The 12,735-nt window shown below is 44.6% G+C and overlaps 1 protein-coding gene across 1 annotated transcript in view; it reads left to right on the top strand.

Annotated features, from left to right (window-relative positions):
- The window catches only part of LOC104530282 (limbic system associated membrane protein), a gene marked incomplete at its 3' end in the record, with an annotated part of 300,699 nt that extends 288,673 nt beyond the window's left edge, over nt 1-12,026 (top strand). The window contains exons 5-7 of the mRNA XM_010174824.1: nt 3,857-3,977; nt 4,948-5,096; nt 11,991-12,026. Of these exons, the coding sequence (XP_010173126.1) occupies nt 3,857-3,977; nt 4,948-5,096; nt 11,991-12,026 (306 nt within the window). The remainder of the gene's footprint in view (nt 1-3,856; nt 3,978-4,947; nt 5,097-11,990) is intronic.
- Nucleotides 12,027-12,735: the final 709 nt, after the last annotated feature.

Here is a 12,735-nt window from a genome sequence, read left to right as displayed (position 1 = left end):
GGGGGTATGGAAAGAGAGAGGAGCTGTGAGTTGCCCCTGTCTCTCCCCCAGAAGTGCTGGTGGTGCCTTTTTTTCACTCATTGGTATTCAGGAGAACAGTAGCGTGAAGAGAAGCTTCAGCAAGGCAACAAGGAGAGATAAGGAAGGGTTCAGCCGGCTCAGAGCAAACACACCTGCCTGCACCCAGCCATCTCAGCAGTGCCTGCATGGGAATCACAGCCCAGGGGCCTGGGGGCACCTGCGCTAGAGGCATGTGTTAATGAGAGGGTGCAGAAACTTGACTTCTGTGCTGGGTTCAGGTCATTAGCATAAAGCCCTCTCTAAGAGATCCTCGGTGCACCAATGCAATACAGAAAGGGGCTTGACCAAAGGATACAGCAATCCACCTACAAACACCAAGGGGCACAGTTAGCTATGTGGCTTACACCTGTAGGAGTGAGGCATGGATCCCACTGTCCATATGTGCTTGGACAGATGTCCCTTTCCTCTGCTGGCATGCTCCTCTCACAGGGGCACAAGATATCTCAGACTGCTGTTACTCTTATAATCCTATATGTGTTTATGTCCACTTCTGTATTCGTATGGCTGATATTTGGCACTGGAGTGATTTAAAGTGAATATCCCCATCTACCTGCTCTATTTCCTTGCTTGGAGGCTAATACCTCTGCAGCAGGGATGGATGAATGGGAGGTATATCCTCTCCTGACCTTCAGTTTACACATCAGAATATTAACTTAAACTGAAATTGGAGATGGTTACAGACACATTTCACAGTGCATATGCATGGCCTTGATTCACAGGTAGCACTCTGGAGGAGTGGGTTAGGGCAGAGAGCTGCTGGCAGCAAGTATTTCAGCCCATGGCAATCTAATATGCCACCACGGGTGATTTTATCACCTTTTAATACCATTCTTGCTCTTTGTCTCTTTCTTTTCCTTTGGGCCATCACATCAGGTCTTGCTTACAAGTCAAGGTTATAGGCTCCCTGCAGCATCTTCAGAATTGGCAGAGTTTTTTATCATTCCCTTAGTAATTGGGTGGCAGTGGTTTCATAAGCAGTTGCTTCATGGGCCAAATTTGGCATTAATGTGAAACTGTAGTAGCAGATTTTCTGCACTAAAACTGTTGAGGGTTTTTTCCTGTCAAAAACAGCTGAGTTTATAAACCCGAGACGTTTCATGAGAACCAATTAATATTTTCAAATATTTCTGTGAAACATAATTTCGACGATGCTTTTAACATGGTTGAAACAGATTGTTTGCATCAAGTCAGAATGTTTGATTTTCACTTAGTTTCGACTCATAATAACCATGTTGCACTAAGACCTTAAACATTTTTACTGTTGGAATATCATAGAATCACAGAATCACAGAATGGTCTGGGTTGGAAGGGACCTCAAAGCTCACCTAGTTCCACCCCCCGCTGCCATCAGCAGGGACACCTTCCACTAGCCCAGGTTACTCAAAGCCTCATCCAACCTGGCCTTGAACATTTCCAGGGAGGGGGCATCCACAGCTTCTCTGGGCAACCTGTTCCAAACATAAATATTTTAATATATATGAAAATATAATGTGTTATAGTATTGTAATATTATTATGTGGCCTAATTTGTAGTGTAAGCAACTTAAAAATTCCTTCAGGGTGGGTCTTTTATTTTGAAATAAAGGGAAAAAAATCTAAGGGGTCGTAAGGGCCGTGCACAGGAAAAAAAATCAGTCCTGTTTGGAGAATGAAAGCTAGACATTTGCATACATCTTTTCTTATCTTGCTTCCTTAAACTGCACTGCAAGCAGCAGAAGGAGGGAAAACTACAGTAAGTTTGAAAAATGAGACCTGCCCAACCTCAGGAGCTTCCTGGCCATCTCTTACCATCCCCTGAGCTGCAGAGCACGGGACTGCAGGAGCGAGCATCCTCGATTTGCTTTGGTCTCACACTACCACCTTCAGGCTTCTCGAGTAACGAATGGCCCTTGCACATCCCAGACAGCAAAACTGAGACCTGGGGAAGAGTGAGAGGAGAATAGCTAAAGGGAACCCACTCCTGGCTTCCCAGCAGCAACCAGCTAAACACAGAGAGGCCGCTTTCCATATATGATAGGCTGGTTTGGCCAGGGCCACCGCCTGCCCCTTCTCCTGGGAGAGCAATGCAGCAGAGTGCCCTTGGCAGAGCAGGCAGACAGGGACCACCAGTACCTTAACAAAAGCTGTGGCCACTGAGGTATGGCCTGTCCACCCGTCTGTCCTTCAAAAAGCCAAGCAGGGTCTGCTCAGAGCAAGGGGCTGGGCTCCCTGGCAGCAGCCCAGGCAGCATGTGCCCGATGGGGTCATTTTCTAGGCCCATAGAAAGGTGCTTGTTCATTTTGTGACTTACCTCATCTGCTGGATTCAGTGAAATAGAAAAGGTTTGTCTCACTGCAGATGGCAAGAAGATATACTGCTTCAACCAAAAAAAAATCCAAGAAGGAGGCTTAAAAAATCACCTTCACTATCCTTTTATTACCCCTCCTCCTTTCCAAATTAAAATATTTACATGAACCCACAGCCTTTGAGTGTAGGATCCTATTTATGTACACTTATTAATATTTATGATGTTAGAGGGCGCACTGCAATATCCCTAAAGCCCTGCATAAAATCCCGATTAAGGTCGGGAAAGGGATCACATTGAGATGGCTAATATGTTCACAAACAAACTTCTTTCCATACATTTTCCAGGCAGAATTATTTTTTTTCTTTGACTGACATAATCCATTTTGATTCTTTTTTTGGCCTTTCGTTGCTGGGATGGATACAGACAGCAGAGCTGTACACACAGAGTGTGCTTTATGGTAACTCGCGTCTGAGCAAAGTAGCTGTCTTGAGTTGCAGCCCTGTAATCTCAGGGTGTGCAAGTATTAGTGATGAGAGACAAGGCACTTATTCCCTGATCCCTCTCAGCATCCAGGTGGAAATAATTCTGCCTTTTAACATGTAAAGCTTATCATTTCACATTTTGCACATGTGTCTGGGATTGAAGATGCCAGTGCCTACCCTACCCAGCACTGAGACCTACCTCCAGCAGAGCGCACCGATATGTAACCCAAGTTTTCTTTGCACATGGCACAACTCTCAGGCTTCAAAGTAAGCAGGGCTGGGAGCACCGTGCTGGGCTGAGGGCAAGCTTCACACACAGCAATCACGAGCAAGTCCTCATGGAGCCTCTGACAAAGCATGATGTCCAGGAAGGTTTGGGCAGAACTTGTAACCTTAGGCACCTAAGGGAAGTGTCTCAACAAGTGGTCTGGCTCTCAAATTTGCACCCACAGCTTCTGCTAAAGCTATTCCCTTTTAAGCTGTGAATGTATTTTTGTCTTATACATGTTGCCTCAGTCCTTTCCTTTCTTAGTATAGTTTTGAAATTAGACACAGAGGTTGTATGGGAAATAATTGTCATGCTAGCGCTAAATTCCTACTTTATTTGTTTTCCTTTTGCTGTCTTCCTTTACCCTTGATGAAATCTTTCTCTCATCTTCTTCCCTCTGATGAGCCCATGTGATCTAGAGATCCACAGGTAAATATTCATAAATTACAGAGGTCCATCATTAACCATAACTCTGCCTGTGTATGCCTGTGCATTTATGACAGAACTTTATTCAGTGTTGCTGAAAAGAAGCACGCGTAAGGAGCGATGCTAACGTGGTGTATTAGGGAGAGTTCAAAGAGCAGGTATTCTCTGGAGGAGCAGGGGGGAGCACAGCAAGCATCAGCCATGGGCTTCCACCAGCCCAAATGGTTTGCATGAGGAAGCCAGACCTGATATAGTTTCACTGTTCTGTTCCACCTGGAAGTGTGTGAAGTGACCATGTGTTTCCTTCCTGCAGACCCTCCCACCATCACAGAGTCCAAGAGCAATGAAGCGGCCACGGGACGACAAGCCTTACTCCGGTGTGAGGCGTCAGCAGTGCCCACGCCTGATTTTGAGTGGTACAGAGATGATACCAGGTAAGACCTTTAATTCACCTCTTCCCTTCTCTCCTTTTCAGTCAAGTCAATAGAGGATCCTTAGAGAATCATCTATTGTCCTCAACTCTTCTCCTCAAATAAATTACTCTTCTTAAACCGTGTAAGTCCCATCAGACTCAGCAGAACCAGCATGGTCAGGGCTGGAGGAAGCAATCCCTCTCTGCACTGGGGATTCTGAAGGAAGTGCAGAGGATCGAGCTCTTGCCTTTTAGTCAGTTATGGGCCAATACACAATTAAGATGCCAATAGTGTTTTCTTCCTAATGATGTTCATGCATTAAATAGTCCATGATACCAACAAAAAACTAGTCAGCGTTAGTCTACAAGTAGGTAATGCCACTCTAGGTGCCTTCATCTAGGGGAAGGAGCTGCTGAGGTGTAAGATTCCCCCATTTGTGTGACCTGAGCCACTCAGATTTTCACATGAAAGAAAATGAGAAGAGAAAAGGGATCTGCCCCTTTTACCTGAACATTTACCTGGCATTAGGCAGGTTGTATTATTATCATCCTAGTTTTTAACCTGATCCATGTGCACAAGCCCAGGGGTGACTCAGCTTTGGTTTATATACACACTGGAGCACATTAATTGGTGCTTTTCACTATAAAACCTTTTGTTCAAGTACAGACCAGCCCTCAGCTGGCTATGGCGTGTTCATTTCCAAGTTAGTTGGTGCTGGGTGAAGGCTTCCTTCCTTTTCCTCAGCTTTTCTCGCTTCTCCACTGCTTTACCGGTGGCATTTCACCCCACTGCGCTCCTGCTTCCTTTCATTCCCTCTTCCTGCTTTCCATCAGTGCCTTCTTTAGTCTCTTTCTTCACCTCTCCTTCCTGTCTCCCTCCATCCTCACCTGTCAGCTGGGCTGAATAACTTTGGTTGACTGCCTGCTGCGCAGTGATTTCCTTCCCAATATACAACTGCCATTGCACTATACCCCTTCTCCTGTCTTCCCAGGATAAACAGCGCCAATGGTCTGGAGATAAAGAGCACGGGGACCCAGTCTCTGCTGATGGTGGCCAACGTCACTGAGGAACACTACGGGAACTACACCTGCGTGGCTGCCAACAAGCTGGGGGTCACAAATGCCAGCCTATACCTTTACAGTAAGTATGGCAGAGGGTGAAGGGAGGTCCAGATCGCTCCCACAAAGACCAGGATGTGTAGGAAGCACATGGTGACCAAAACTCAGGAAAGCATCACCCCTTCCACCCCCACCCCAAGCCTTTAGCCAGTGCTCTGCTTCAGAACATGTTCATATTTGCTGTGAAACACAAACACAGCCAAATTAAAGGGTTTGCAGTCAAGCCCTTTGATGGACTTTCTTTGCTGAACTCAGATTTTGTTAAAACAATAAAAACATGTTTGTTTTAAAGCTGGGAACAGAAAACCCTTTAGAATGACAGCCCTTTTAATAAGGAGACAGAAGGCCAGGGCTTGGAGAGTCTGTGAGAGCTGAGAAATGACAAGTAATTCAGAGAGATGGAGAGAACTAGCTACCGAGCCTGAGGAGAACAAGAGAGAGTCAAGAAAAAGAGAAATGAGTTTGAAAATGGAAGGGAAAGAAGTGGAAAAAGACAGAATGATTTAAAGGGACATACCATAGGGAACATGGGGGAAAAGGTAATCGGCAGATGAAATATGGAATAAAATTCCTTGGATCTCATTCTGCCACCTTTCAATTACTGAGTTTGTCGTAGTAAGTGTAAACAGACAAGTTGGCATTAGACCAAACCCCAGAGCAGCTACCTGCTGGTTCTGAATTTTGCAACTGATTCAAACCTGACCCTAAATAGAACCCCTACCCCTCACCTACCACCCCCACACACATACAAACTGTGACATATTCAAAACACAGTTCCTGATTCCAGGCTCAAAACTTGGGCTTGACTTGGACCACACGTTGTTATTGCCACCAAAAATAGACTGCAGCAGAATGATCCACTCATATGAATGGACACACAGACACAAAAGTCACTTAGGGCTGTATTGCTCTGACGGTCCCAAATTGATTTAAAATACTGAGGCCATGTCCTGCATGTCCTTTTAAACAGGAAAAAAGATAAGCTGTGTAAAGCAGTCTTAATATGGGGGGCAGTTTAGTCTGATTTCTGCTGTGTGTGGTCAGATTAATCAAACCATCAGAAAAACAATGTTTTGGTTTGGTTATTTTTTAACAGATTTAGTGCAAAAGGATAAATCCACTGGCATTCTTTGTTTACCACCTCTGCATTTATTTCGTAGTATTTTGAATTTTTGCAAAATTTGGGTGTATTCTGTAGAAATTTTTTTTTTCTAAAGAACGGATATTATCATAAAAGAACATATATTTGATTTCCTGTAGCATTGCAGCACACAAAGCGAATTTCCTACTTTGAAAATCTTTTCACCCTGGTCTTGTGACTGTCATAAGATTCAAATAAAATCCTCAGGCAGCAATCTGGAACACAATTTTCAAATACTCCAGATTTGTTCTTGCTGATATTAATATAATGCTAAGTTTAGAATCCATTATTTGTGGCTGAATTCTAAATTTGGCCCTCTCTGTTGGTTCCTGTTACACAGATGAGCTGAAATGCATTGCTGAAACAAAATATAAGATGAAATTCAATAATGTATGTATGCACTCGTGATTTTAGCTGGGGGGGTGGTTTTGCTAGAAAAGCATTTTGCATGACTTCAGAACTTCACCTCAAAGGATCTCAAAGGGTTTGCTAGCAATTAATATTTTAACATCACAAGTTATTTAGAAATGGCTGAGTGTTATTAGCACCATTATGCAATAGGAAACTAAGGTACAGAGTGAAGAAGTGGTTTACTCATGGTCATAAAATAAGTGGCAGAACCTGTAAGAGACCCAGGGACATCTCACAAAGTTGCCGTTAACTATTCCAGGAGGACATGTGGCAACTACTGAAAATTACTTACAACATCGAGGGTCCTATTTTAGCCTCCTTTTGAAAGAAAACTTTCCTTCTTTCAATTTGTTGGATTTTGTTCCAAATCCAAGACCTGTTTTTGCTGGGAAAAAGTAGAGAACATCACAAGAGCCAGAAGAATGGAGGTGCAGGAGCTGAGAGAGATTTGATGATTTTCAGTGGACTGTTTATAACTCTTATTTTTGATGCTTAGTTAATCCCTGTTTCTTCAGTGTGTAATTGCTTTATATTGTTTCAAGAAATCTCTGTTCTCCTTCTAGTTAGTGTGGAAGAAAGAAAGAGAGAGGGAAAAAATAAATTCAGGTAGACTACAGCTGTCTAAAGTTAAGAATTCAGGGAGGAAATGAGTGAGGGGAGTCCAGTCTCATAAAGAAAGCAGCAGAAAAAAACTACAAGCCCAGATGAAAAAAATGCTGTAGTGATCACAGAGTAGCTGATATAACAGGTGATGCACACTCCCAGCCACACGCCCAGGCAGAAAAATAAAGCAGTGCCAAGTTTTGCAAGGTACAGCAGATACTCAAATAATTGGAAGTGTTTTCATCCCAAGAATCAGACATTTTATTTCTTTTTTAAATAGAGAACAAGCTCACTGTAGGGCAACATCCCACTAGGGAGGCAGATACAGCGATGTTTCCTCAGTGTCCCATTGCAGCACAAAAAAAGAATGGCAGCCAGGAGTGAAGAAACAACCAGAGAGTTAATAATGAGGTACTGGCAGCTTTGCCTGAGGTGGAGGGCACAAGGGGAGCCAGCAAAATGATGTGAAAGAACAGTTTAGCAATAGAGAAAAATGGGTGACTACCATTCCAGGAAATCTCAGCCAGCATTGAAACACTCTTAGAGAGACTGAGTGCCTTAGATGTCAATGCCATAGACAGGACATGCATTAAAATACAAAAGCAGCTCCCTTGAGCTGTGTGAATAGATAGTGAGAGATCTTCCTTAAAGGATGTAGCAGCAGGATTGTCTGCTGTAGGTAGAGACATCTGTACCCCTCACTCCTGGAGACTTGAGTTTACAACAACATAAAAATGACCATACCAAAGGTCTGTCTTACCCAGGAACCTCTCTCCAACAACAATATGGAATATGATTGCAGAGAGGGTACTCCATTACTGTTGGATGGTACAACTGATCTAATAGCTTGCTGCCATCCCTTCCTCCCCACTGCTTTTGTTCACCCTGCTCTCTGCCACATGCTTTTGTTGTTTCCCTTATTCTAGACAATGCACTGAGCCAGTTCAATCTGTTAAACCAGTGGAAAAGTAAGGAGCTTTACTGCCCACCCCCCAAAACACCCCCAAGCGTTTTATTTTGTTCTACTGACTTGAATTAGTTCATGGAAGGGCTCAACAAGCACCAGAGCCCATGCAAGAGGGGAAGCCATATCCCACATTTGTGGATATGAGGAGTCAGGAGGCAGGACCATGTTTTGCAGTGTTAGTGAGCCAGGAGGCTGATTCAGCTCCGCAGAGCCTAGGAACAGGGTTTGTAATCCCCAAGCACAAAATACTGTGAGACTTGGGAAAGGGGCAGTAACACAGATCTCTGTGAAAATTACCCGACAGAGGCCAAGCCAGGGCTGCCATCGCAGAGCGACAGAGGTGAAATGTAATGCCACAAGTGAAGGGAAAGGGTTTTGTTTGGGTTTTTTTACCTAAGAATATTAGGAAGGAGGGAATGTGTTTTCTTGTCATTCCACTCAGCTAACAGAGTGCTATGAAAAGTACTATGAGTAAGAGTCACAATTTGTATCTTAACCCATGCTACACAGAAGTGTAAATATGTGCAAATATATATCCCAGAGACAGATCTGCTATACAAGCATATAGATACACAGGTTTACCTGCACCTGAGTATGTATACATACATACGCACCTGTGTGATGTATGGGCAAGCACACACACACCCCCCAGAAGCACACAGAAGCAGGTGCAGCACCTGGTGCATTCTGGCAAGGCAGAGAAGATAAATGAAAGCTCTTCCAAATGAGTTATGTCCTGCCTCCCGCAGAGCTAGCCCGTCCCAGAGGATAAAGGAGGAGACACCTGGGCAGTGCCTGCCACACATCCTTGTGCAGTCCTGTTGTCCGAGAAGTGGAGTTGTGCCTGGTGTGCAATTAACCAATCTCACACGCTCGGGAGAGATACTGTGTTTATTGTGCACAGGGTACTAGGTGGAATCATCCACAAACCAAGCACACCTATAGCAAATTTCATCACTTCTTTTAGACACATTTTACAACATCATTATCATATTAATACCTTCTGCCTATTCTTGATTGGTAAGTAATTTACATATCAGTTACATCATTGTAAGTACTTCTGTGCATGCTCAGGGGAAGGGTCTTCACCTGGGCAAGGGTCTTCTTAACCTATGGGTGTGATTTTTAGTATTATAATGAAGGCAGTTTGCTTCAGGACACCCTAAAAATAAGTTTTGTTGCCAGGCTGTCCGGTGGGATAGTTATTTGGCCAGGTTGTCACATAATCATAGAATTATTAAGGTTGGAAAAAAACTTCTAAGATCATCAAGCCAACACCACCATGCCCACTAAACCATGTCCCTAAGCACCACATCTACTCATCTTTTAAATACCTCCAGGGATGGTGACTCAACCACTTCCCTGGGCAGCCTGTTCCAGTGCTTGACAATCCTTTCAGTAAAGAATTTTTTCCTAATATCCAATCTAAACCTCCCCTGGTGCAACCTGAGGCGATTTCCTCTTGTCCAATCACTTGTTACTTGAGAATAACTCATCCTATATACGGCCACTCCCATATGTTCTCTCTGGTCAAGGCCCAGAGAACAGGGACTTCAAACAACTTCAAACAACACAGCATCCTTTCATTATTAACTGATTGAGGCTAACATAAACAATACTAACATGAGCTAACTTCTTAGGTTAGGATGCCCCATATCAGTCCTGCTGTCTAAATTGTCTCAATTATAGGAGATGGCCACCTCAGCAGGTCCCCTGATGCATCTACTGCACCCTTCAGGGTGCAAGGAAACACAGAGGTGAAGCAACAGCCCGCAAAGCCCGTACCATTTAGAAGCAGCATCAGTCAGGATCCCACCCCTGCCTCCTCAAGAGGCTTCAGGTAGAGTTATCCTCTCAGTCCAGCAGTTTTGATCCCAGCAAGAGGCACATTCACCTCTAACTTGTCATTATTTGTTAGTGCCGGGCATAAGTGCTGACTGTGTGCACACACTTACACATCTTCTCCTAATTCTCTGCCCACTCTTTGTTGCACCTGAGCATTTGCTTATGGTGGTTGCTGCTAGGGTTTGGAGTGTAACTGTGGCTGACATCTCTCTTAGTGGCTCATGGTGCAAACCCTCTGTTTTCCCAGGGGCTGTCAATGATGGGGAGACTCAGTAGAGGAGGAAAGTGTTTAGGGTGACAGCCAGATGGGGCAAGGCTGAGGCACCACTAATGAGCTGGGGTGGAGCAATAAAGGCAGCAGCAGCGAGAACAGAGGTAGAGTCTTGAATAGAAAGCAGCATGATAATGAGACCGTAGTGCTTTGCTTTAACTGCTTATGCTGTGCAGTCTGCAGCCTGCTGTGCAGGAGGAAGGTAAAGGGGAGCTGAGTTATTTAACCAAACTAAATAACAAGAAAGTCATGTCAGCACAACAGCCTGCTTTCACAGAACAATAGTCCCCTGTTGCTACATAAACACAGAGACCCAGGCTAGCTGTTTATTTTCTACACAAGAGACAATCTCCCCTGTGCCTGCTGTGGATTCAAACAGCTCCTTTACCACCATGAGGGCAGGAGATCTGCTGGTGTCACAGGGATGGACCTGACCTGCTACATCCTCGTGGGCTCCAGTAAGTCAGGAACCAGCTCCTTGCACCAAGGGTGCTGTGTAAAGAGGGTTGGCCTCCAAATAGCTGGGCCTGGGTTGATCAGAGAATAATAGTGTATAACTGATGTATCCTGCTGAGCTCTGTGTCCATCAGCATTGATCTTAGCACTGTCCTCACAGGTAGCCAGGAGACAACTCCTTGCCCCAGACCTATCAGCTGTTGTGTAGTGGCATATCTCTACAGCTTAACATCTATCTGCAGATCAGTTCCTGAGTAGGAACTTGTCTCAGTCAGTTGGAGGCATCCAGCAAGCTCTGAAGGTAATGAAGGGAGACCCAGTCATCAGAGTCAGCTTGTATTCTTGGTTCTGCTGCTGGCTCTGCCAACAGTTCAGCGTTTGACCTTGGGCAAATTGCTTCCTCGCTCTGTGCATCAACTGCGCAATGTGCAAAATGGAATTAACACTACTGTTAGCCTCAGACTGAGGTCTCTTGACACCAGTTTCCCTCAGTATCTGTGCAACTCTTTGAGATCCTTGTGTGGAAGAAGCAAAGCGTGAAGCCAGCAGTGACGTCTAACACAGTCCTGCTGTGATGTGTAATGAGGACACACTGTAAAAACCCCATAACCAAAACAGCAGACTCTGCCTGCAACTAGAGGTTGATGAGTCTGCAAAAAACTCTGTTCCCTTTGGAAGACAAAGGCTCAACAGGCACAGAGTGCCCTTGAGGATTTGCCAGGGTGACTGCTCCCATGCTCAGATCCTCGGGGGACCTGTCACTTGCAATTCCACAATGGATTTCATTGTGGAAAAGGTTCTGGGGAGGCAGCAGCTACCCATGGAGAACTTGCACAACTCATCTCTCTGCCAAGACTAGCTTCCTGACAGAGGTGTAGCTAAGAGGAGCTGTAGTGTGATGACATGAATGGTCTTGAAAGTCAGAGGGGAGATGTGGCCCATCAACTCCAATTACCTTCACTGCAGGTGCTTAATCCCTCTTGCTGTGTGGATATTATTTGTTTAGTTTTTCAAATGACTTCTCTCTGATTCCCAGTCCCAAGGGGTGTTGATGTGTATTAGGTGTGTTACTAGCAAAATGCTCTGTATATGAAACCTACCGTAGTTCATCTAATTTGGGGATGGACAACTCCATCAGGTTTGTATCTGCTGCTTGCTTGGTGTGAAAAGTGGCTTGTCCTTTTCTCCTGCATGTTGCTCATTGTTTTTTTTCCCCCCTTAGAACGAGTTTTACCCACACTCCCCAATCCTTTTCCAGGTCAGTATATGTTCTGTGTTGAAGTAGCTCTTTAGCTGGGTCATTCTCCATCATCCTGAAAAATGCTCAGAGCTAGGGATGGGCAAAACAGTTCAGAAATGCAGGAAAGTAAGGGATTTCCTTTCTCATCTACATGTCGTTTGGTCCCTCCTGCTCACCTTCTTCATCCTTCCCCTTCCTCCTTCTCTTTTTAGAAAACCAATCAACTAAACAGCAGTTTGAGCCATGACATTGTGTCCTCAACCAGGTCTGGACAGTGTCCAGTGAAGTTCAATTGGTCTGGAGATCTACTCCTAATATATATTCCAGCCCTAAGCTGTTTTTGCCCACCTGTTCTGATTTGGATCAAAAGCGTTAGGAGAACTAAAATTTTGGGACAGGTGAGAAGCTAAAAATTGTCCTCTGCCAGGAGGTTGTTGGGGGTTTTTTTTCACTCTACTTGTGCAAACTATTCACAGTGAATCACTTTGTTTTCTCCTTCTTCTGTCACCCATCCTCAAGTCTGCCAGTCACATAGTGCAGTGTTTGAGGCAGAGGGCATGAAAAGAGGTGCATGGTGAGGTGTTACTGTCTGCTTTATTCCAAGGGGAGAAGGTATGAAGGCAAAACAGGGTCTGAGTATTTTTCCTGTCTCTGTACTGCCCAGTGATGCCTCAAATCCAGGCACAGTGGCCCCGACGTCTACACAAGACATGGGGTTCTATGTGAC

Source organism: Antrostomus carolinensis, unplaced genomic scaffold (assembly GCF_000700745.2).
Source record: "Antrostomus carolinensis isolate BGI_N321 unplaced genomic scaffold, ASM70074v2 scaffold5229, whole genome shotgun sequence".
Classification (NCBI taxonomy): Eukaryota; Metazoa; Chordata; class Aves; order Caprimulgiformes; family Caprimulgidae; genus Antrostomus; species Antrostomus carolinensis.
This window is presented reverse-complemented; position numbering and strand designations above follow the sequence as displayed.